The sequence below is a fragment of the Lynx rufus genome, unplaced genomic scaffold, assembly GCF_022079265.1.
Source record: "Lynx rufus isolate CCGP_SWC_20201006 ecotype Redwood Valley unplaced genomic scaffold, mLynRuf1.p SCAF_6, whole genome shotgun sequence".
Lineage (NCBI taxonomy): Eukaryota > Metazoa > Chordata > Mammalia > Carnivora > Felidae > Lynx > Lynx rufus.
In genome coordinates this window covers 108,798,560-108,825,144 of record NW_025814878.1, presented here as the reverse complement: position 1 = coordinate 108,825,144, position 26,585 = coordinate 108,798,560, and the positions used below count along the sequence as shown (strand labels likewise).

Sequence of the window (26,585 nt, the reverse complement as noted above, 5' to 3'; positions counted from 1 at the left end):
TCTTGTTGAGAATTTTTGCATTCGTGTTAATCAGGGATATTGGCCTGTAATTCTCCTTTTTAGTGGGGTCTTTGTCTGTTTTTGGAATCAAGGTAATCTGGCTTCATAGAATGAGTTTGGAAGTTTTCCTCCCATTTCTATTTTTTGGATCAGTTTGAGAAGAATAGGTATAACTCTTCTTTAAAGGTCTGATATAATTCCCCTGGGAAGCCATCTGGCCCTGGACTTTTGTTTGTTGGGAGATTTTTGATTACTGATTCAATTTCTTTGCTAGTTATGGGTCTGTTCACATTTTCTATTTCTTCTGTTTTACCTTTAGTAGTTTGTATGTTTCCAGGAATTTTCCCATTTCTTCCAGATTGCCCAGTTTGTTGGCGTACAATTTTTGATAATATTCTCTTACGATTGTATTTCTGTGGTGTTGGTTGTGATCTGTCCACTTTCATCCATGATTTTATTTATTTTGGTCTTTTTTTTTTTTAATAAGTCTGGTTACGGGGTTATCAATTTTACTAATTCTTTCAAAGAATCAGCTCTTAGTTTTGTTGATCTGTTCTACTGTGTTGTTGTTGTTGTTGTTGTTGTTGTTTTTGCTTGTTTCTATCTCATTCATTTCTGTTCTAATATTTATTATTTCCCTTCTGGCTTTAGGCTTTATTTGCTATTTCTTTTCTAGCTCATTTAGGTGTAAGTTTAGGTTGTGTATTTGAGACTTTTCTTGCATCAGGTAGGCCTGATGGCTATATACTTCCCTCTTATGACTGTCTTTGCTGCATCTCAAGGTTTGGGACTGTCATGTTTCCATTTTCATTTGTTTCCATATACTTTTAAATTTCTTCTTTAATTTCCTGGTTAACTCATCCATTATTTAGTAGGATGTTCTTTAATATCTATGTATTTGTGGTCTTTCCACATTTTTTTCTTATGATTAACTTCAAGTTTCATAGCATTGTTGTTCTGAAAATACACATGGTGTGATCTCAGTCTTTTTGTACTTGTTGAGAGCTGATTTGTGACCCAGTATGTGATCTGTTTTGGAGAATGTTCCATGTTAACTCAAAAAGAATGTGTATTTGGCTGTATTAAGATGAAATGCTCTGAATATATCTATTAAGTCCATCTGATCCAGTGTGTCATTCAAAGCCATTGTTTCCTTGTTGATTTTCTGCTTAGATGATCTGTCCATTGTTGTTAAGTGGGGGTGTTAAAGTCCCTTACTATTATTGTACTATTATCAATGAGTTTCTTTATATTTGTTTTTAAATGACATATGTATTTGGGTGTTTACAATTTGGGGGCATAAATATTTACAATTGTTAGGTCTTCTTGGTGGAGAGACCCTCCCCCCCCATTCATTATTTAGTTGCATGTTATTTAACCTTCATGTATTTGTGGTGTTTGCAGATTTTTTTTCTTGAGGTTGACTTCTAGTTTCATAGCTACTTCAAGTAATTCTTGGCCAAAATAAAGTAATGTTGGATTCCTTACAGTTCAGCATCTTATAGGTCCACTTGTAATACAATTTAATTTACACATACAAATTTAAGAGGTATTATTGCTACTCACAATATGGTTGAATCTCATAAAATAATCTCAAGTGAAGGAAGTCAAACAGAACACATTGCAATTTGTTATACTGTATACATTGTGATGTATGTATACTGTATAATTCCATTTACACAAAGAATCAAAACAGGCAAAACAGATCCATGGTGTTAAAAGTCAGGCTAGTGGTTGCCCTTGAGGGAGAGGGCAGTGATTGCAAAAGGGCGCAAGGGGGCTTCTGGGGGCCTAGGAATGTTCCATTTCTTGATCTGGATGTTGGTTACATGGCTGTATTCTCTTGGTGAAAATTCTTCATGCTGTACACTTATTTACGCAGTTTTCTTTGTATAAATAATACTTCAACAAATAGTATACCTTTAATTGTCCCCTGTGTACATACATTAATTCACTTCATGCATTTTTAAGTATCTTAACATTTTCTAAATTTAAAACACTAACCATGGCTGTTTTTATGAGCTTACAAAACTATACATAGTATATTACTGTGTCAATAGGCTTTATATTTGTAAAGGACAGCTCCCAGATTTCACTTATCTATTTTTCTCCCAGATTTTCCATTGAATTTGGGGAGGAAACATTTTTATTATGGTTCTCGGATTTCATGTGTCTACTTATGAGTGTCTCTTTCCTCCTTACCAGCCCTCAATTTGAGTGAGTTGTCACCAGGTAATTCCTGGCTTGAGGGCCTGAAGAAATAGCACTTAACTTAATTAGGATTGTCTAACCACCTTCCATTTGCTAGCCCCTCTGCTAGGTGCTTTCAATAGAGAGAGATTTGAGACCCAATTCATGCCCTAAAGGAGCTTCATAATCTGATTGGTAAGACAGACCCATCAGCAACTTTAACATAATGTGATAAGTGCTTCACCCGAGTGAGAGCTAAGTGCCATAGTAGTACAGAGGACAGGAAGATGAATTCTGCCAAGGCAAGGCTCCAGAAGAGCTTTATACAGGAAGAATGGGGTAGAATTTGCAGGGACTTGAGAAAGGGGCATTCCAGTCAGAGACTTGAGCAAAGACAAGGCATCTCCAGGGAAAGAAAGGACAGCAGCATGGCCTGAGTTCAGAGAGGGGAGCAGAGGTGGGGGGCAGTGAGGCTGGCGTGTGGAGTCTCCTGGGGGAGTTTAGGCCACATCATAAAGGCAATTGGAAGTCCCAATTCGGGATCAAATTGGGTCTTTGATCCAATTTGATCAAAGATCAAAGATCAAAAGATAATCCCAGGAGAAGGTAGAGAGTAGACTGGAGTATGAAGCTTCTGAGCAATGAGACTCTTACCGAGTCCAAGGGAGAGAGCCTGGGACCTTAACTAGGTGAAGAGGAAGGGACAGATCTGATGGGGTGACTAAATGGGGGGACTTTTTTCATTATTTATTTATTTATTTATTTTAGAGAGAGATAGCAGGAAAAAGGGACAAAGGGAGAGAGAGAGAGAGAGAGAGAGAGAGGATCCTAAGCAGGCTCCATGCTCAGCACAGAGCCCAGTGTGGGGCTCAATCCCACGACCCTGGGATCATGACCTGAGCCAAAGTCAAGGGTCAGAAGCTCAACTGACTGAGCCACCCACGCACCCTAAATGGGGGGTCTTTGAGAGAATAGAGAGAGACAACGGCTGAGGCTAAAGGCCTGGTATAAGACAGGGAGCGTTGGAAGAGGGACTGGCTGAGAGGAAAGCAAGGAGCACTGGATTTGTCAGCTAGTGCTGGTGGGACATCCAGGTGGAGAGGTGTGTTGGCAGACTTGGAATTTGGGAGAGGGGTAAAGATCAGTGATTTTCAAAAGGATGTGAGGTCATTAAGTGCATTTTTGATATTCAAGAACCAAGGTAATGGGGTTGGTTCATCCCTGGCCTTCCATAGACACAGACAAATTAAGTTGTATATCACAACACACAGTCTCTTTCCATGACTATTTTTTTTCATTAGAAATATGACTTAAAATGGCAAAGTATTAATGTGAACTAATCTGTAATTGTTACTGTTTGTTAAGAAATATCACAAGCCAGAACGTTTAAAAAAATTCAAATGCAGATGTACATTTCAGTTTTCTTGTCATTATTTGTTAGTAATACTAATCCTTTCTCTTTCCTTAATTTCTGTTTTCAGCTTAAACTCTGATTCTTTCTCTCATGGCTCTCATGTCTTGGAAAGGCCTGGATTCAAGCATGCTACCTTTATGCACATGTACATAGACATATACCCTTGTCTTGTCTATGATTGCTTTTTATTTGTGGTGTAGCATAGTAGAGGTCAGCTTTCCCTGCACACTAATCACTTTTCTGCTTCCTTTTCCTTTTCTTGACATAGGAGAAAAATTACTTTCTGTTCCATATCACCTGACCAAATCTGGACATCACAAAGATTACAGCAATTTCATACATGTTCATAGGCAGTGTGCAAGCAGATAAAGCGCCTTCCAATTGGAAGCTTCTCTGATCACTATTTGACAATAATTGATTCTTAGCATGACTATATCTCCTGGGTTTTATATCTTCTAACCCAGTCCCCTTCAATGAAATTTCTTTCTTTGGCTCAAGATATTTAAATAAATGGGCTTTTTTTTTAAATTAAAAAAAAAACACATTGAAGTAAAACGTAATTCAGTTTGCAACAAGACCATAGTTTTATTACAAATACATAGAGTCAAAATCACTTAGGCTATGAAATATTTGAAAATAAAATTTCACATATAACCATTTAGTTTTGTGTTCTTATAATGTAATATGGCATCCAGTACTGTCAGACGTGTGTTTCCCGTGGCGCCTCTAAAGATTGCTCCTCAGGCCTAAGTGTCTTCAAGGCCCATGCTGCCACAAGGACAGGTGATAGCCTTGTGTGCCCCCCAGTCTGTGTCTGAGCTGAATGCTGTTTGTAGCACTGCTCCATTGCCTTATGGCGGTCTGATATTTTGTCAGTCATACTCGAAGAGGCTGAGTCAGCCATCATGGAATGGTATTTTCAGTCCCCTTCACAATAATTTCTTGTAGTAGTTGATGAGCTCACCTATATGGCAGTTAGGCTTGATTATTAAAATGGTCAGGCGGGAGTGCCTGGGTGGATCATTTGGTTAAGCAGCTGACTCTTGATTTCAGCTCAGGGCATGATCTCACAGTTGGTGAGTTCAATCCCTGCGTCGGGCTCTATGCTCACAGCGTGGAGCCTGCTTTGGATCTTCTGTCTCCCTCTCTCTACCCCTCCCTCACTCACACATGATCTTCTCTACCTTTCTCTCTCTCTCTCTCTCACTATCTCCCTCCCCCCACTCTCTTTCTCTCAAAAATAAATAAATATTAAAAAAATGGTCAAGCTCTCTGTACCCATGACCCTATAATATTTGTTCAATGGCTCAACTTTTGGTAGTGCAGGGATTTGCACCCCAGTAATTACTCAGGTCCAAGAGGACCTTAGTACTCCAGCAATTGTTGATACACATGTTCACATATTGTTTAAGATTGTCCTTCTCAGGGGGCACCTGGGTGGCTCAGTCGGTTGGGCGTCCGACTTCGGCTCAGGTCATGATCTCACACTCGGTGAGTTTGAGCCCCACGTCGGGCTCTGTGCTGACAGCTCAGAGCCTGGAGCCTACTTCGGATTCTGTATCTCCCTCTCTCTCTGCTGCTCCCCTGCTCATGCTGTGTCTCTCTCTGTCTCAAAAATAAATAAAAACATTAAAAAAAAAAAAGATTGTCCTTCTCAGGGTTCTTGAAGGAATTGTTCTGTCTCTTGTTCCCACAGGTGTGCATTTTCAGAGTATCATGTACATATGATTTAGATTCTAATTTGTGTGTGTGTGTGTGTGTGTGTGTGTGTGCGCGCGCCTGTGTCGTAGGTGTAGAAAATGAGTTGTAATGAGCCTGGCTTCAAGTAGGGATTGACTGCCTTTCAAAACCTCTTAATTGATAGCCATGCTTTGTCATTTGTTGTTAGGTATGATTCACAGGTACTGCTGATGCAGAGGCTGAACATGCTCTTCAGGCCTCACACCTCTATCTTAGATTGAATCATGTAGTATCGTTATTTTACAAATGTTTAACTCCACCTGGAGCCTGATGCCATTTGGATGCCAACTTCTGTTAGGTTTTCTGCTTTTTTTCTCAGTGTCTCAACAATCCGTGTCAGTCTGACAAAGGAGATATCAGTGACAAGTTATACATAGTACAAATCAAGATTTTCTGTTAGAGAGGATTTTGCTAAAGCAAGGGGATAGGTATTTTTTGTCCTGTTATCTTTTTTTATAGTAAAAATTATCTATAACCTCTTGCTGATGTATTTGTTTTCAGGGCAACATCATCAACTAGCAGCACTTTCTGAATGTTTGTCTTATAAAAAGCCTGACGTTTGTTGGGTGGAAAAGTGCACCAAGGTTTAATAGAATTTTAGGATTAGAAGGGACTGGGAGATTTCTTCTAATCCCACAACAATCATAATCATTCCCCAAAGCTACTGTGTGCTGAACCAGAGCTTCCCCTAATGTCTGAGGGAAGCCAGGTGAATGGACCTCAGGGTTCTAAACCTCTGAGTGATAGCACTCACCTGCTCTATCCTCAAACCACAGAATGATAGGACAACTGTGGACACCTTAAAATGCCTCCAAAATGAGTAACAACCCATCTTCCTTGCCTTCATGTCACAGGGGCTTAGATGTACCTGGCTTCAATCATAATCCTTATACACATCTCTTATATTTCTAGTTTCTGCACATCGTTATCTTCCTTACCAAGTGTCCAATCCCTTGTAATCTGGCCAGCCTCATCACTGCTGTCTCCAAGGCTACCAAACCTAGTGACCTTCTTGCCAACTTCATTCCCCCTAACTATACTAGGATGCCAATTTTGGAAACTCTTTAACACCTTGGCTTTCGTCCATCACCTTCCTTGGTTCTCCTCCTGTCTCTTCTAGGACTGCTTCTTAGTCCACTTTTGTAGGCTCTTCTCAAGCAAGTTCTGCCCTTGGCCCTGGTACCTACATGGATGATGTCAACCGTTTTTACAGATGCAACTGTTTATCTGCACGTATGACTGACTCATCCAAAGTCCTTGTTTGAGATTCTGATTTTTCACTTCCAACTATGAATGTAGAGTATTCCATACTCCTGTGAACCTCACCAGTACTGCCATCTGGTCATCTTCCTCCTAAACCATCCTCATTAAGATTCTGTACATTTGCTTATGTATCACCATCCTCCAGATCACCCAATCCTTGTGAATGGTCCTTTCATATCCAAACAGCTTTGAAGAGGGAAGCCAAGAAAGCATAGTGTGGTAGAAGACAAGAGGGGAAAGTAGGAAGTAGTGACAGAAGCTGCCAGAAATCAAGTAAGATAGGACCAAACGTGGTCAGATGGCTTTATCAACAAGGAGATTGTTGGCAAAAGAAGTGTCAGTGAGGTGGATGGGGAGGTGGAGGAGTCAGACTTCAAGGTGAGTGAGTAGGACCACAGGAAATGGACAGACAGAGAATATGAACAAGAAGGATAATTGTCTCAAGCAAGTTGGCTTTGAAGAGGAAAAGCAAATTGGAGGAGTGGTTGTAAGAAGAAAGGATTTCCTTTTTCCTTCTTATAATGATAGAAGAGGCTTGAGTCTATTCAAATATGGTTGGGAAAAAGCCAGTAGAGAGAGATAGAAGGAGAGTGAGAGACAGACAGAGAGAGAGTGCACACAAAGATAACAGACAGAGATAAAAGAAGCAAAGAGGGGATGGCTTCCAAGAGGAGAGATGCACTCTGAGAAGGTGGAAGGACACCACACACATTGTAGGGAGGAATGAGTGTAGATGCAAGTGAGTTTGTCAGTTTGATGGCAAAGAGATAAGGGAGTTCTTATATGATGCTTTCTATTTTCTCCTTGAAGAAGGACATGAAGTGATCTCAGGAGCAGGAAGGTGTTGGAGGAGAGACTTAAGGAGGGGGCAGAAGTTTGAGAAATTGGGCTACTGAGGGAGACAGGGAAAGATTCGTGGGTGGCTTTGAGAATCCTGTCGAGGCAGTGGCAATGATGTGGTGGTCTGAGTATTATTTGGCAGCCTGGAATAGGTATAGGAAGGGGGACATTTGGATTCATGTAGGATTGGAGTTTTGGCTGGGCAAGTGATGACAAGAATGAATCTAGACTACCTGGGAAAGAAGGGAAGAAAAGGTGGAGTTCAAGAGGTCTCCAGAAATGATAAGGTCAGGGAATGGAGAGGTCAAGATGCTAAATGGATGCTGAAGAGGCCCAGATGATCGAGGATGCTCAGTGAACGGAGGCAGATAGTATTTGGAGAGGGGAGGAGCATGTGGCCTGAGGGTGTGTTTGTCAAAGCAGCAGAGATTCTCATAAAGGATGGAGGAACAATTGGGAAGGACTATGTCTTTAGAGTTGAGTAGGGCTCCAGTAAGGGGAAGAAGATGGAGAGAATGTTCTGTGAAGAGTTGGTTGACCATAGAACCACTCTAGAGGGAAAAATGGAAAGGTTTGATTGGGGCAAGGGAAAGGAAGCATAAAGTAGCACTCAGAGAAGGTAGAGCAGCTCAAGGAATTACATTTTGGCACATAAAACATGGTGGGTTTAGGGGACCGCAGAAGTAGCCCCAGCTTTCCCACTTATACTCAGGTTCTGTTGAAGCCAACTCTGTCCTGGATTAACAACATCACAGAGAGCATGTATGTCTCAAGGGACTGTGGAAGGAGTCCACTCATACAACTGACAGCCTTCCTAATATTTTGCTTGTACATGGGGCATTTCTGTTACTACTTGTAAAATTTGTTCTTAAAACAAATCTGAGTCAGTGACCTCTCAGTGGCCTGCTGTGTGGATCTTTTTACATAGCAGTATTTCTCAGCCCTACCTGTACAATAGAATCTCCTGCGAAACTTTTAATACATAGTAATGCCTGGGTCTCCAGACCAATTATATCAGAACCTCTGGTGATGAGGCCTCTAGAGTCTGGACAGTTAGTTTTATTAAAAGCTCCCTTGGTCATTCTAATGTGTAAACTAGGCCTTAGACTACCCAGTATGTGGTCCACCAGCCAACAACATCAGTACTACTTGGGAGCTTGATAGAAATGGAGAATCTCAGGCCCCTACCCTTGACCTACCTACTGAATCATAACCTGCATGTTAATAAAAGCTCCTTTCCCAGCTGATACCTAAGAATGTTGAAGTTTGAGAAGCCCTGCCTTGAAACAATGCCAATGCCAGGGTCCCACCTCTAGATTCTGATTTTACTGATCTGGGTTGTGACATGGGAATCAGGAGTTATAAGACTTCCCAGATATTTCTAACTTGCAGCCAAGTTTAAGATCCCCCACCTTACAGCATCTAGCAAAGCATCAGGAGAGGTGCCTGGTGCATTTTTATTCAACCGGGTGGATCAGCCTCATCTTTGTTTAACGATTTCTGACCTTTATTTAACTTACTAATGAACTCTGTTTGCTTCTCATTTGGGGGAAAAACTGCCTGTCATACGCTTGCAGCAGGAACATCATTTCTCCTCATCTTTGAAGATGCTACTGGGAGGCTTGGTAACTAATAAGATAGGAAATACTGCCCAACCTAAGGCCCGTTACATAAAGACCGGTTCATTTATTAAAGAAAAAAAAATGGCCGATAGGAGCATCATTACAAAATACTAACCTCCTCCTTATCAAATTGAGACAAGCAACCTTCCTGATTAGTTATTTCTTTAGTCTCTTCTCAGGCCATGTTTGAAATGATACTTAAAGAACTCTACAGCTTTCTTTAGGCTGACTGATTGCACAAGTCAAACAACAGTAATTAGTTTGCTGAAATGTTGGGTTACTACTATTATAGGAATTAAGACACAACACATGTTATTTTAGACCTGAGTTTCCAAAGTACAACACTAGCTTGAAAGTGAAAATTTTAAAGAAAAACTTGTCAAGTCTTTTAAGATTTCATTGTGCTGTAAGAGTTTGAAGGTGAAAAAAAATTTTTTAAACACCTCATTTAGAACACATGCAACTCAGATGTTTGAATAGTCAAATCACCCATTTCCATGTGGGTGGTTAAATATCATGAAGAACAAAAGGTTATTATTGGTGAAGACTTCCCCCAACTTTTTGTTTCTCAATTCAAACATATGAAAGTATGAATCACTTTTCTACCACTGATGGTTGAAATTTGGTTTAAGAATTATTAAAACTAAATTGGTGCCAAGACAAAAGCTTTTCAAGTTTTTATAAAGAAAAATATGTCAATAGTCTTTTAAAATTATACAGGCTTCAGGGGCACCTGAGTGGCTCAGTCAGTTAAGTGACTGACTCTTGATTTCAGCTCAGGTCATGCTCTCACAGTTTGTGAGTTTGAGCCCCATATCCGACTCTGCACTGTGTCAGCGCAGAGCCTGCTTGGAATTCTCTCTCCCTCTCTCTTTGCCCCTACTCCACTCATGCTATCTCTCTCAAAATAAATAAACAAACATAAAAATGTTTTAAAAAGAAAAATAAAATTATACAGGCTTCAGAAAATAAAGATTTTGATTCCATTAGCCTTGATATTAGTCTACAAGAAAGGTGGCCATTCATTGTTTTAAATTCAATAGTGAACATTTCAGTGGATTTACTGCAATTGGAATTCCACAAGATCATGTTTTTCTTTTTAGGAAGCCAAAACAAAACTATCAAGACTTGAAAAACTATGTTATCTTCTCCATGTTCTCTGGGTGGGAATTACCCATAGAACAGTTCCCTGCCCTCCACTCTCAGGCCTCAGATATATTTCTTTAATATTTTCCTTTCTTAACAGTTCAAGGTAATCTGTGTTCTAGATTCTACCTACTGGCATACTAAAAGTGCTATCCAAGGATTAGGAGGCATACTATTGAAGTAAACTAGACAACATCATGCATATCCCCTAGTAGGCAGGAGATAGGAGATGGTCTCTCCCTAATTGCACTGGAGGTTTTCAGAGCTCTTCAATAATGGCTGAAATCTTCAAAGCAGGTGTGTTACATAAGAGAGAACCCCAGTCATTCATCATCTGGCACCTACCTATGTCATTGTCTGGAGTGCCATATGAAGAGAGGTTAAATTTGCAATTTAGTTGGAATTTAAAATGTTATAGAAAATTTCAATTATTCAATTTGTGCCGATGGACGGTTGAGACCAAGATTCATGTATTGTGCATTGTGACCCGGTAGGTTCATAGATCAGGGATGAATTTTAAAATATTGCATAATAGGGTCAATTGAAATCCAACTACTCTACTTGGATACACAGTGTCTAATACGCCACATGGATGCATGCTTAGTGTTGAATGATGAAAATGACATTCATGGAGGGATTTACAAGAAAGAATTGGATTTTATTATTGTGGTCACTGTTGGTTTGCACCTTCCTGGGGAGCTTTGAAGGTGTAATCTGAAACCAGCCCCCATATGCAGAGAGCAGGGAGAGACAGAAGAAAGACGCAGGCCATTCAGATTGGTAGGTGGAAGGTTTTATAAGTAAGGACACTTACATAAAAGGTTTATCTTGGGTGGCCAGAAGCCAAATAGATCTCTGTACCCACCAGCCAAATGTTAAAAGTTTATATAGAGGACTTAACTGAGTTCAGTCATGTATACCATCCAGATGGCCTCAACAATACACCACTATCTCAAGGCTATGTCCTTAGGGCAGCTTCTGGAAGCAGGAAGGGCAAGTGGAACACACATTTCAAGGACAGGGGAGGGAATGAGGAGGCTCCAATTGCCCAAGTGCAGCTCACAGATCAGCTGGTGGCTGTGTCCTCTTGATGACCTTCCCCAACACTCTGTGACCAGCTCTTACAATCTCATGGGGCCTCCTCTTCTGCAATGGGACCTGAGCAGTCAGCAAGGGGTTTCACTAGCATGAAGCTGGCTCTTTCGGTAGCCATCTGGCTGCATAGGAGGGAGATACCATGCCAACAGAACGGACACATGCAAGAGAAAACACAGATTAAGACAATGATCCCCAAAGTTAGTCACAGCTTTTTCCACTGATAGCTCCGTGATTCTAACCACTGATTTATTAAGTTCCTTAGGTTGGGAGCTGGATCACTCAGGGCATTCACTGGTGTCTTCATGTGATTTAATAAAGATGATACGTTAGCAGACTCATCAGGAATGAGCAACATTCTATTTGGATAATGGCAGAGATACCTCCCTGTGAGGCAGTAATAATGTCCAAGGCCATCCTATTTTGGAAGACAGTTTTTCTCGTTAGAGACATTTCAGTGTTTGGTAAGGACAGGCTCTGTTGGCTATCATTCAAGGCTTGCTGAATGAATTTACTAAGAGCTTCTGTGTGTCCTATAACATCCTCCAGGCCAATGGAGGGACAGAGACTGTGGCCAAATGATTGTACCCGTGGAAAAAAATACACCCACCTTTCTGAGGAGAGGGAAGTTGGCAGTTTTAGGAACGTGGCCCTTGACCTGGTTGTGCATAGCATACATGTTGTCTGGGGAGAGGCAGCCTGTCAGGCATGAGGAGATGGACTGGGGGGTGTGATATGCCAGACCGGGACCCCCACCTTGTCCCCTCTTTGAGTGGTGAATGTTCTGTTTCAGGCATACTGCATCTCAACAGTCTGGCCTGCAGCAGGACAGTGGGATCCCAGTGAAGATTGAGTAGTTCCCCCTCACCCAGGGGTGTGAAGTAACTCAGCCATCCCAGAAGGACATCCCATTGCAGTTTCCAGTAGATAACTCCTTTCCCAGGTGTGGTGGGGCTTGGTGTTCTCAGCAGCATAGCATGTTGACTCACAACGAGAGTGGGGACAATGGCTGTTTCCTGCAACTTCCCTACCTTTATGGTATTGGGTACCTTGGCAAGTATCCCCAGTCTGGCATATGGGGCAGCAGGCCCTACTGGTTGATCATTCAAATGCATTAAAGCCTGGGACAGTGCTTTAGCCCACTGGACCAAGGTGGTTTTACCTTTAATTTAATCTGCTGCTTTAATATTCCAGTTTTCCTTTCTACTAACATTCCCTGCTGTTTGAGGTTATATGGGAGATGGAACTGCCATTCAATGCCACGTAATTTTGCCTAGTCTCACACATCATGACCTTCAGAATGTGACTCCAGATCACTGTCTGGTCACTGAGGGCTTCCTTATGTGTACTTAGCTTCTTTAATCCCTTGACGGTGGTAGCCTGCTTTCTGTGGTGACGGGACAGCTTGGGTTAGGCCAGATGTGGTATCTGCACAAACAAAGGCCTCACCTTTAGCCTAGATCCCCATGCTTTTGCACATGCTATTCCTCTAACTGGAATTGTCCCATTTGGTAAACGCCTACATACCTTACAAGAGTCACCTTCAACTTCATCCTCTTGATTCAGCCTGCCTTGAGCTGTCTTCCCGAGTGGTTTATTTTTACACCTCTGCTCATAACAACACTGTGTTATATGCCTTGCCTTCCTCCACATTTCTTCTAGACTGAGCTCCTTTAATGCAGGGTCCATGGATGGCCTATTCATCTTTGTGGTCATCCCACCAAGAACTGTGCCTGGCACGCGGGAACTACTCCTGAGAGACTTAACGAATGAATGAATGAATGAATGAATGAATGAGGGCCTCCCCAAGTATCTAATTCAGTTACCAGGAAGGGACTTGGAAACTGGAAGGACTGGACTGCCTCATTAAGCCAAGCTAGGGCCTAGTTCTTCTTTCCAGCTTCAAGGGGTAGTAACTCAGTGCCTGTTATTATGTCTTGCAACTTCTTCTCTTCCCTCTGTTCCCAAACTTGATACAATATTCTCACATGCTGGTGCATAATAATCCTCAGATCTGACTGGGAGTAGGGGTGGGGGACATAACATATTCCAAAATCTATTCATGATTTTCACTATTAACATGGGAGCCAAATGTAATATAGAGGTCACAGATAAAATCTTCTTAAGGTTTTGAAGTCCATTTGAAGTTTAGGGTGTAGTTTCTAACATTAATTGCTGCTCTCCAAGAAAGGCTTCTCCTGTTGAATTGAATGGCATGGTTTGCAAATATTGTATTAAGTTTAAAGAAAGGCCACAATATGTGTAACCTTGTATTGCCTTAAAAATAACCGTATTATGCACATTAAAACACATAGATTTCCTTTCCGGTGTGATTGCTTTGTTTGATCAAATTGAAAGTTGGGTTTTCTATTTTGGCATTATGCCTTGTTTCCTTAGACAAAATGAAATTGTTCCATTATAGCAAATAGAAGCTTGATAATGGTTTGATTCTAGTTTTAGTTGGAATGCTGATCACAGAATATTTGCCATTCCAGTCTTGTTCCTAAGCAGTGTGATTTCAAATAGAGACGAGGAGCTAGGCCTGGATTACAATCTTTAGACACTTGAGTGGTTGAAACCCCATGAGAGTTTCAAACCAAAGCTCTCTCCGAGGCAGAAAGGGTGCTGCTTTCCTGCTGTCAGCCAGCAAGGAATACTTAGCTCATTGCAGGTCCCCATAGAAACAAAACACAGAAAGAAATGTGCCCCTCAGGTTCAATCTCAGCTCCTCTTGGGTGGGCACGCATTTGGAGGTTGATAAGCAGCTAACACTTGGAGCTTCTTCCTTTCTTGTTTCTCGAGTGGCCTGATCTAAGGCATCGGCATTATCTTTTTTCTTTTCTTTAAGGCTTCCTCACAGCAATGAGGCAGGAAGTGACCCGTGCCCACAAAGGCTGGGCCCTGGACTCTGTGACCATCCACAACGAAGTTCTGCGGCAGACCAAGGAGGAGATCACATCACCCCCCGTGGTAGGCACCACTGGGCAAATAGCAGGGGCAGTTCTGGAACCAGTGTTGCAAGTTCACATTCTGCTTAAAACTGACCGATGAGTGCCTCGGTTAAGACCAGTTGAGATGCAGTATGCCTGAAACAGAACATTCACCACTCAAAGAGGGGAGAAGGTGGGGGTCCCTGTCTGGCATATCGCACCCCCCAGTCCATCTCCTCATGCCTGACAGGCTGCCTCCCCCCAGCCAACACGTATGCTATGCACAACCAGGTCAAGGGCCACGTTCCTAAAACTGCCAACTTCCCTCTCCTCAGAAAGGTGGGTGTGTTTTTTTCCACGGGTACAATCATTTGGCCACAGTCTCTGTCCCTCCATTGGCCTGGAGGATGTAATAGTGCATACAGAAGCCCTTAGTAAATTCATTCAGCGAGCTCCAAGTGGTAGCTGCGTATCAACCTCCAAATGCATGCCCACCCAAGAGGAGTTGAGATTGAACCTCAGCTTTGTAGGTGGGGTTTCCTCGGTCGTAACCAGGAGACTTTGACGCTGAAACCTCCTCCATTTGCTGGGGCAGGAATTAATGCCAAGCACTGGAACTCCCCAGACAGCCTTTCTTTACAATGACAAGTTACATTTGTGTCTGCTAAAAAAGGGTTTTCCACACGTCTCCTGCTGCAGCTGTGGGCTGCTCACAGACTGGACGAGTGTGGAGGGCAGTAGAGACCAATAGTATTCGCAGTCCTGAGCTCTGGGCCAGTTCCAGCAGTGCCCCCACTAGCTGCGGGACCCCTTGGTGGAGGGACCCCTGGAGGGGAGAAGAGCAGGGGCCCCGAGGTAAGCAGACGCCATTGAGAGCCACTGCTTGGCACTTACCCGCTCTGTGAACTTGGGCAAGTTCTTTAATTTTTTGACCTCAACTTCTTCCTCTGTGACATAAGGCCAGTAATTCAACCTCATGAAAGATGGTTGTGCCAATTCAATGGAATCATTTAGGACCCCACATAGGTACTCAATAAATCTTAGCCCCGTTTTCCCTTCCTCTGTGACTTTCACTCCCTCAATTGCCAAAGAAGAAGCCTGGACCAGATGAATTCCAAATTCTGGCCCTTTCTGCCACTTTACAGCAGGGGTTGCCTCCTTCTAGCGTCCAATGCCTGTCCTCACTCTGTCTGCCATCTCACCAGAAGCACACCAGTATATTTCCACCAGCGATCTCTCCATTCAAGTAGACCTAAGCTATTTCAATCATGCCCTTCCAGATTCTTTCAGTGTTTTCTCATCATGCAATTCCAAAGTCATGTCCACATTTGTAGGTATTTGTTAGAGCAGTACTGAGATATGTATGTGTTTCCTAAGGCTGTTGCAACAAAGTACCACAAATTGAGTGGCTTAAAACAACAGCAGTTTATTTCCTCAGAGTTTGGGTGGCCAGAGGTCTGAAATCAAGGTGTTGGCAGAGTTGGTTTCTTCCAAAGGCTCTGGGGAGGTGGCGGGGGGAGGGAATCTGTCCCATGTCTCTCTCCAGCTTCTGATGGTTGCAGGCAGTCCTTGATATCCCTTGGCTGATAGTGGTAACACTTCAGTCTCTACCTCCATTATCACATGGCCTTCTTCCCTATGTGTACCTCTCGGTATCCCCTCCTTTTCTTACAAGAACACCAGTCATATTGGGTTTAGAGCCCACCTTAATTCAGTATGACCTGAACTAATTAGATCTGAAAAGGCCCTACTTCCAAATGGTCACATTCTGAGATCCTAAGTGGACATGAATTTTTGGGTGACACTATTGCAAAGTTCTGAGATTAAAAGGAACCTAGAAGGGATACAGTTTACCGTCGGATGGTATCTAAATTTTATATCGTTCATGTAGTAATTGTCACTACCAATGATGGTAATCATACATATGTCCTGATTTTCTGGGATTGCCCATTTTACTGTCAAACCATGTACTTTAGGTTTTGGTCCCCAAAATATGGTCCTCATACGCTTGGGTCACATGAGGGGGATTCCAGGAAACACTTGGCAATTAATTTCACTCTCTCTTATAATAAGTCTACATTTGCTTCCCCTTAGCTACTCCTCATTGGAAAGGAAAAATGGTTACCATCTTCTACCTAGATATATCTTATGGGCTTACATGATTATTAGAGTTTCCCGTGATTCCCTTTAGCCTTTCTTTTCTTACTGAATATGTGTTCTATGGCTCCCCATGGCCTATAACGTAAAGTTCAAACTCTTCAGTTTGACATCTGTAGTCTTCCACGGTCAAGCCCTAACTTATTTTATGACCATTAAACTCTCTGCTAAATAAAATGCCTGGGCTTTCCTACCCATCCTACCTATCTTTGTACTATATTGCTCCTGCCTGGATGCCTGCCCTCTCTCCTCTTTCTTTCCAAAAGCAGCCCACCCTTCAAAGCTGTCTCTTCCACAAAGACCCTCAAGCACTCCAGCCCAAGGTGGCCTTTCACCTCAAGTCACTGCACTTAGTCTCAGTGTTGGTCACCAGGCAGCCTCTCTAAAAAGTGTGTGCTTGTATTCAATTCATGTCTTTCTCCCCGATTTAATGGTGAAGACCTCAAGGGCAGGGCCCCTTTGTGTGAAAGAGAGACACAGGATGACAAGCAGCCACTGTTGAACTAACACACCCCCTCCCTGACTATCAGGCCTGCTCGCCTTCTACCACAACTGGCCTCTGGGGGCGCTCTGACTCTCCTGCTCTCTGGGCCTGGCTGCACAACTCTCACTGAATGACTGAGATGGTTAGAGGGGCATGTTGGCTTGGCTGGCACAGGCTGAGATCCCGCATGGCGCCCGGCTCCAAATCCTGTTCCTTGTTCTGACCCTACATGACAGACCAGGCCTCTCTGAGACTTTTATTTCTGCGCACAGGTGATTTGGTGTTGCTGGCTAAGTCTGTCATCCCCAGCGGGCTAGCCCTCTGCTCAAATAAGCAATAATGGCATGTTTCCACAGCCCTTATGGCCTCAAGATAGGCCGCAGGAGAAAATGGGGCTCAGTATTTTACTCACGCAATGCACCCAGTGGTATTTGTTCTTCTGGTGGCATTTTAAGACTGGTGTATGTCTTCTTTCTAAACTGATGACCTTTATTACAGTAATGAATGTCCATCTCACAGCACCTAAGTTTTAAAAAAATCCTATTACCTCGTGCTTGACTCTTCCAGGAAGGTGTGTATATTTATGGGCTCTACATGGATGGTGCAGCCTGGGACAGACGGAATGGGAAGCTTACAGAATCCACTCCCAAGGTGCTCTTCACACAGCTGCCTGTGCTGCATATCTTTGCCATTAATTCCATTGCGCCCAAGGACCCCAAGCTGTATGTGTGTCCTGTTTACAAGAAACCGAGGCGTACTGACTTGACCTTCATCACCGTGGTGTACCTGCGAACAGTTTTGTCCCCAGATCACTGGATCCTGAGAGGAGTGGCTCTTTTGTGTGACATCAAGTAAATTCACTTCCACTTATTGAGGGCACCTGAGCCATGTACCCAGCCAGTGCTATTGAGAGGCCTGGCGCTTTGTGTCTTTTCTCCCTGGTAATTGCTTGATTACTCTTTTTAAATTAAAAAGTTGTTACTCTACAATCACGTGTGTGTGTGTGTGTGTGTGTGTGTGTGTGTGTGTGTGTTTCCTTATATCAATATTCGAAAAGACAATTCTAACGTAATGCATTTTATCCCAGGCAATCATATTCCATTATAATCATTTTATGTAGATAAAGCCCTTCCTTCATGTTAGAGCATTGGAAGGTTTAAATTTTTCTAAAAATCCAAAACAAAGTATTAATTTGTTGTATCCTGAAAGGGGCATGATAGATGCAATCTTTTCTCTCAAATAAAAACCGCATTGCCCTGGAATAAAATCTACCCCTGTGTATGTCTGTGCTAATGTGCTATCCACTGCCTGTTTGGGTTTGGCCTTGACTCCGTGCTTGTGAAATGGAAACTGAAGGGGTCCAGTCAGTACCCCTTAGGAGTTACAGCTGTGTGGTGTGACATGTTTGAGACAGCAAATCCACTGGGATGGCTGCTCTTGTCATTTATTTTACTTTTATTTAATATATTTTATTTTATTTTTGAGAGCTTTTGAGGCCCGGAGAACTCTGAGTCTCCAGCTCTCTCCCCACCCCCCCAACCCCAACTCTGCAGGAGATAATGAAGCGCACATTTCTAGGCAGCAAATGGAGAAGGAAAAACAAACTCCATCAAACGAAATTGGGTTACATGCAGAATGCCTTAAAAAGCCAAGTCTTTAAAAAGTGAAGCTATTTCTTACTCTGTAGCTGGTCTGAAACTCAGCATTAACCTTTATTTCCTGCTAAAGGAAATTGTCAATTTAACAAAACAGATGAGGTCCTATTTGAATGCTCACGCAGCTTCAGGATAGTGAAGTGTCTCCACTGGCCTTCTCGTCTAGAATTCTCTTGCTCACCCTCAGCTAAATTCACCAATTTCATTCCCCCTGTCTATTCTGAAGGAAGGGAGCATTTCATGTTGCCTTGATCTCCTATCATCCTTCTGTCACTCTGATCAGAGATGCCAATGAGAGACAGAACAAGATGGCCAAGCAGCAGCCTGGGTTGAGGCATCCAGGGAAGACCCCAGAAAAAATCTCCCCATAGTCTAGGATACTTCCCAACAGAAGAAAATGTATTATGGAACGCATGTTAGAGTAGTGGCCTCTGCTATGCTCTGATACTGATTCAATGTCAAAGCCATAGAGCTTTCCAGGGCAGTTTGAAAACGAAAGTAACCAAGCCCCCAGCCCAAATGTTTTTTGGTATTTCCCTTGTCCAATAGACACACTAAAGAAAAGGATGGAATTCTCTGGAAAGAATGTTCTCCTGAACGGAGGCTAGAATTTGGAAGTTCCTGCTGCTCTGGGGAAGCACAGAGGAAGTAAAGTGCATTATAGCACATCAACCTGCAGGTCCCAAGGTAACACACACACACGCGCGCACACACACACACACACACACACACACACACACACACTTTATTCATATTCCTGTCTAGTTGCTAAAACGATTGAAGGCAAACTGCATAGTCTAAACCCCTGGATCACGGTAGGCTTTCAGAGAATAACAATGAGGTTCCATGTTCCCTAATGACTTTAACATCTTATGGAAAATTGGGAAAGAGATGGAAAGATGTGAATCTAGAGAGGGTATAGATGAGACTGTTTAAAGCCACAGACCATCTCCTGGGAACTTTTCACTGATTATTTTGTTCTGTGTCAGCATGGAGGAGAGAGACAGAGGGAGGCTGAGGCCACCCTAGGAATGAGTGCCTGCTACCCAAGCCATGCCTCAAAATGCTCTTCTCTATCGGAGGTGCTTCTCAGTTATCCCCAGTTTTGCAGAGCTGGCTGGGGCCCAGTTCTGCTTTCTTTGGGCTCATTAAATGGTTTCATTAGACATTTTGAGCCATTGAACTTCCATAAACACATAACCATTTTCTCAGCAAAATTGTTGCTCTTTCACTAATTATGTAATTTGCCACACTTGAGTGAAGGAGACCTGGTGAGCATAAAGAGCAAAGCATGAGGACAGGATGGTCAAGCTAACTGAAGCTGGGAGGGAGGCAGAGTAATTTTTTTGCCTCCTCGGAATCAGCCCACAGATTCTCATTTTGGTCTCGGCAAAATGAGCAACGAGATTTGTACCTTCGTTGATTTAAAATGTTATTTTAGTTTGGACTCTGAATAAAAATAAGACCAAAGGAGAAGTGTCTAAAGACATGTCTTCTAAAAGGGATTGGTCCTGTGAGTGATGTTGCATGAATGAGCCCCACTCTTTGCTGTCAGAGACCTCAGATGAATAGGGGATTCACCTGCAATGTGAGTATGACTTGGGGCCGTGACGTATGAAAGAATGGTTAAAGAAGTCCAGGGGTAAGGGATGCACTTGAAGACAAATTAATATTTCAGTTGGGTCTTGGTCTTTCCATTGATGGTCCCAAAATGGTACCAAGATAGTAGATGAATGTATTCCAAGGAAGGGAAAAGCATGAGGGGGAGAATGGTATGCAGATGGGAAGCTACATTTAGAGCCAGAGGCCCGGCCAGGTAGTGCCCTCCTCAAGAGCTTTCAGTGAGTTTCCATCACTCCAAATACCAAAGCCCTCCATGAGCTGGCCTGAAATAAAATTTCTTCCTTGTAATCCACTACCACTCAGTTTGCTCAGTTATGACTATTTGATGTTCCCTGAGCATCACACATACTTTCATCCTCAAATTGTTTCCTTATCAAGGAAACCTATCCCATGTAGAACAACTGGAACCTTCCTACACTGCTGGAGGCAATGTAAAATGGGACCACCATTTTGGAAAACAGCTGGACAGTTTCTTAAAAGTTAAATTTCTTACACCTCTGTGTAATTTCTTACACTGTTAAATTTCTTACACTGTTAAAAAGTTAAATTTCTTACACTGTTGACTGAACCAGCTACCATATGACCTAGAAACTTCACTCTTGGATATTTACCCAAGGAAATAAAAGCATTGTACATACAAAGACTTACACATGAATGTTCCTAGGAGCTTTGTTTGTAGTACCAGCAACTGGAAACAACTCAAATGTCCATCCATGCCTGAGTGGATAAACAGATTATGGCACACTCATTCTATAGAATATGACTCTGCAACAAAAAGAAATAAACTATCGATACGACTACAACATGGATAAATCTCGAAATAACTTTGCTACGTTAAATGATCCAGGTGAAAAAAAGAGTGCATGATGTATGGTTCCATGACATATGTAAAATTTCAGAACATGCAAACCAGTCTTTAGTGACAGAGAGCAGATCAGTGGTTGCCTGGCAGGGTGAGAAGAAGGGGGCAGAGGAAAGGGATTACAAAAGAGCAAGAAGAAATTCTGGGGAGTGATAGATGTGTTCATTCCCTTGGTTGTAGTGATGATTTCCCACGTGCCAAAATGTATCAAATTGTACACTTTAAACATGTACGGTTTTTGTACTTCAGCTATACCTCAATAACACTGTGACGAGGGGCGCCTGGGTGGCCCAGTCCATTAAGCGTCCGACTTCAGCTCAGGTCATGATCTCATGGCTCGTGAGTTCGAGCCCTGTGTTGGGCTCTGTGCTGACAGCTTGTAGCCTGGAGCCTGCTTTGGATTCTGTGTCCCTCTCTCTCTGGGCCTCCCCTGCTCTCTCTCTCTCTCTCTCTGAAAAATAAATAAACAATAAAAACCAATGAACAAAACAAAACCCTGTGATGAAAAGTTCTCCCTACACTACTTGATCTATTTTTTTTTTTTTTTAGTGTTTATGTTTGAGAGAGAGAGTGAGCACACGTGTAAGCGGGGGAGAGCTGGGGGGCAGGGGAGACAGAGGATCTGAAGTAGGCTCTGAGGGGACAGCAGTGAACCCAATGTGGGGCTTGAACTCACAAACTGTGAGGTCATGACCCCAGCCGAAGTTGGACGCTTAACTGACTGAGCCACCCAGGCGCCCCTCGTCACAGTGTTATCCTTTCTGTGACAACTTCCATGACCCCTGTCCCTCCACCAAGTGGGATTTATTGCTTCTTCTGCAGCATTTTGTTTGCAAATGAATTTGGCAATTTTAGTCTCAGGAATTAATAACATATGCCTGTCTCCCCACTCTACAGAAGCTTCCAGAAAGCAGAGTATGGCTATTTGGCACCCCATTAAGTGTTGACTGAATGAAAGAATGAGTGGACAGTAAGTAACCCAATTTGGTAAATGTAGACAAATGATGGAGGAGATGTCAGGTGGGGGCCATGTTGGGAATGCCACGGAAGGACAGTGGGGACCACTGATGGTTCTGGACTGCTGAAGGAATGGCAGGAACGGACGAAGGTTGGCAAAGAGGCTATTGCTCCAGACCAAATGATGTGAAATGAGGGAACCAGAAAGAAGATAATTCGAATGGAAGTAAAGCAAGTCGTTTGAAAGATGGAATGGAGGTAAAATTTGGGGATTCAGAAACCAAGTTGATGAGATGAATAATAAGCAGGAAGGATTAATAGGTAAAGCAGCTTATAGCCTGGAGAGTCTAGTGGGATGTTTCTTCTGTCACTGGAATTTGGGGAAAAGAGCTGTTTCCTTAGCCACATGCTTATAAAAAACTGCCAAATTCTCTGAAGAAAGACTTGAGATCTGTGTACTCCCCACTGCTCATGGTGAGGTCTGTGACTTCAGAACATAGTGTTTCCATGGGCCAGGCAGTGGTCTAAACACTTGGCCTGCATTACACTTAACTAGTCCTCAAAGTAGCCTTATGAGGTCAGTACTGACATTGTCATCTCCATTCCACAGATGAGGGTATCAAGGCACAGAGAAGCTAAAAACCCTGCCGCTGTTCTCACAAGCTAGTAAGTGACAAAGCTGGGGTTTGAACCCAGGTTGAATGGGTCCAGCCCATGCTCTGATGAACTTTGCAAGACAGTATTGGATTTTTTTAAAAAGCCAGAGGCTAATGGCATAAACCTCTAAAATTCATAATTATGCACAGAAAATAGTACATCTATGTTTCTGTGACTTGTTAATTTCAGCAGCTTTCATTATCTGGATGGAAAGGATAATGTGCATAAAAGAGAGGCTATCAGGCAAATACCAGCATTTACATGGCTGGAAAACAAATGTACATTTAAAATTCAGGAATTTCAAAGGGCATCAGTAGGTTCACTTAACATGCTCTTTCTGGGTTTTCTTGAACATTCTAGACCAGCAGGTGCATTGTTAACTGGAAGGAGCTGGAGAAATTTGCTCTGGATTCCAGGTGAGAAGACACAAGGTCTAGACTTGACACGGGCCCCGTGCCAGGCAGCTTCCTTGCCCACACACAAAAGAAGAACAAGTAGGATGTTATTCTCAAGAACACAATTCAGCCAATGGTAAAAGAAAGCAAAAGTGTCAAAGTGATTCACTGTCCTAAATTAAAAAAAAAAAAAATCAGGGAACTATGGAGATTCCTTCCATTTAAAAAGCCAAAAAAACTACTCGCAGTTAAAGTTACCCAGTGACTTAGTCCTAGGCGTCTAATAGAATCTCCAGTGTTTTTTGTTAAGGTTTTTAAAAGTGATCCTGCTTCAAAAGATATAAAAATATGTCACATAACAACACTCCAGGAATAGTGAGGACATACAGCATAAACATTATCCAGAGTTGGATAGACGTTAGCTTGTGAGCCTATTCCATATTGGTTAATATATATAATATATTATATATATATATATATATACATTCTTTAAAAACACTAAAATTTTTACCCCTCTCCTGGTATTACATCAGGTTTTCTGGAAACAGACTCTGGGCTCCAGATTTGTGCCAGGTGTCCCGGGGATAGCATCTGTGGGGCAGTGAAGGGGGCAGCACTGAGCAGAGGGAGAAGCTGGACTTGGATGTGGTCACAGCAAGGGCCTCAGCCCCCCACCCCCACCCCCCGGGAGGGCCCTGCAGAGCAACGACGGCCCTGCAGGCGGCCCCAGGAGGGGCGAAGGGGCCGAGTGGGCGGGGCAGTTGTAAGCCAATTGCCAGAACACTCCTGGCGGCTGCGAAGCAGGGGACCAGAGGAGAGCATGTGGGCACTGTCTGTCTTCTTCCACGCTCTTTTCCTTTTCTCTTCGTGTCCTCTTTGTCAGCCTCCTTTGATTTAAAAACAAATCATGGGGGCTCCTGGATGGCTCAGCTGGTCAAGCATCTGACTCTTGATTTCTGCTCAGGTCATGATCTCATGGTTCATGGGATCAAGCCTGACAGTGCAGAGCCTGCTTGGGATTCTCTCTCTTTCTCTCTCTCTCTCTTTGCCGCTCCCCCCCCACCTCAAAATACATAAACATTAAAGAAATCTTGAACATGTTTTCTCTTGCTTCCTTCTTATGGTCTCCTCAGAGGACCCCGACAACTTCAGAGAGCATATTTCTTCACACAGAAGCCACACCCCTGAAGTGCAGAGAGCTTTCCAGACCAGCTGAAGGGGGGGGGGGAAGAACTTGAGGGAGGTGATGCAATTCTTGTCCCTTCCAAGAGGCCGAGAAAGAGGGGGGTCCCTGCCTGAGGGAGCCCCTGGGGTTGAGTGGGATGACAGAACAGATTTTGAAAAGACCCCCAAACACAAAGATAACTGAAATCTGAAAGCATCCGTTCTTACCTGCTATTTTTCTCAGAGCTGTAAACTCCCTAAGAATTTTTGAAGGATCGAGCTGTATTTCGCCTTAGAAAAAATGACTTTTGTAACTTGAGCACTTGGTGGGGGGGGGGAAGAAATTAGTCAACACCATTGCTTTTCTCTTGCTGCATCTGGTGTTTCCTTCAAAAAGGAACCAGTCTTGATTTACATACAATCTTCTGAGATGAATATAAATACTTCGGAGTGTTGCCCAAGAAATGAAATGTTCTTTGTCTACCCTGAATTGGTACCAGTTCCTGGGAAGCTGTTGGTTTATAGTAGATTTACCTTCACTGCTCTGTCTCCCAAGAAGGAGTCTGGGGGGAGGGGCTCGCAGTGGCTCAGGTCCTTGGGGACTTGCAAAATCACCCTCCTCGGGAATGTGGGAGGTGACAGGGTGACAGCGCTACAGTTGTTTCTTTATAAGCAGTTTTAATTGAACAGGTGTCCTCGGGGAGCAGGGGAATATTCCTCTTGGCTTAGCAGGCGTGTTGCGCTTGGCAGCTCCCCGCCTTTCCTGACAGGGGCTGCCTCTCTGCTCATCCCTACTCAGGCTGTGGCTGCTTAATTAAAGCACCTCCTCTCCATTTCCAGGCAAACCCTCCTTTGACCCGGTGCAGATATTCGACGCCTGAGCCTCGAATTTCCCGGCACCTTCACCCATCGGCCTCAAGATGGTGTTTACGAATGTGGGGGCTCTTTTCCAGTCTCCTGACTGACAAACCCATGGGTGTTTCTGTCACTGGAACCCCAGCCTCCTCAGACATGTGACCGGGGACTTTGACCTGTGTTTGAGGGGATAAGGACGCCCATCTATGGTTTGCAGATTCCATGTATTCCTTCCTGATTATGCAAATCCTTCCCCCTTTCTATTGTTCTTCTAGTGTCCTCTCAAAGGACCTCCAGTGTCTATCACAGGTGATGGGTATTGAGGAGGGCACCTTTTGGGATGAGCACTGGGTGTTGTATGGAAACCAATTTGACAATAAACTTCATATATTGAAAAAAAAAACCTGTATGAAAGGTCGCCAGACAAATAGAAAATACTCTTTAGTCTCTCTCTCTCTCTCTCTCTCTCCCCATCCCTCCCTCTTGAGCTAAGAACCAACTGTTTGGCGTTTAGCTAGATCACGTCAGAAGCTTTGTCTATTATGTGTCATCTCCTCTCCTGGGGAAAGCAGTCACTTTTAGTTTTTTTCCATGTTTATGGAATTTTTTTTTTCAAGACTAGATTTGATCTTTCTTCCTGGTCAGCTTTCTCCAGAAACCCAAGCCAGTCCTTGGCTGCCAGCACTCAGTTGTGGGGTTCCCTGGGGCATCTCAGACCCCACATTCCGCTCAGGTCTCTCCCCTGCCCACAGAACCCTAGTCTTTGGGACAGCTGGCCCAGGGGATGAGCAGGTGAATTTCTTTGTCTGGTCCTGCTCTTGCCCTGTCATGCTGACCTGCCCCTTCTGCCAGGCTCCTCAGAGGGCAAGGGGCTGATGCCCACTGGAGGAAGGTCATGCTCACGCTTCATTTGCTCATATTCCTCACTCCAGGAGCCACATCAGGAAGAGAGCAGGTGATCGCCTGGGGCGATCACCCTGGGGGTCACCACTCTCAGGGCCAGTCTGTGGTATTTCTCCATTCTCTTCCTCTCATCTTGGAGGAGGGCATGGGTGGGAAAGGGCCCCGGGGGCTGCCAAGCTTCTCTCCTGACATCCTTTTCGCAGCCCTGGAAAGGCTCCAGAGCCAGTGGCAAGATGGCCTCAGCCTTCCTTACCGCATGTCTTCCCCCCTAAATGAAGTATGTCCACTTTTCCCCCTCTTCTGGGGGAAAATCTGGGCCCTTTCAGAGTTGTCTCGATTAGGGAGTTGTCCAATCCAGCATCTTTGTGGGAAACTCCGATTTGACTGACACGTGATGTGCAAACACCTGCCACGTCCAGCCATGAGAAGCTCAGACACCTCTTCCCTCCATCCTCGCTGAGGGGAGCCTGTGTTTATGTTTCTAGGTCAACTTATGTATTAATTTATCACTTGATGCGTAATATTTAGTACTGCGATAAAAAACAAACAAGCCAATCCTATGAGGAATTGATTTTCCCTTCCACATCTGTTCGTGAAGACATAAATCTAAAGTTTTGCTACTTTAAAAGCCTC

At 43.4% G+C, this 26,585-nt stretch overlaps 1 protein-coding gene across 2 annotated transcripts in view; it reads left to right on the top strand.

Annotated features, from left to right (window-relative positions):
* Nucleotides 1-17,736, top strand: part of DNAH8 (dynein axonemal heavy chain 8) — a 321,754-nt gene extending 304,018 nt beyond the window's left edge. For both annotated transcript variants that reach the window (XM_047102369.1, XM_047102370.1), the window contains 2 exons: nt 14,159-14,280; nt 17,449-17,736. In XM_047102369.1, the coding sequence (XP_046958325.1) occupies nt 14,159-14,280; nt 17,449-17,736 (410 nt within the window). The remainder of the gene's footprint in view (nt 1-14,158; nt 14,281-17,448) is intronic.
* Nucleotides 17,737-26,585: the final 8,849 nt, after the last annotated feature.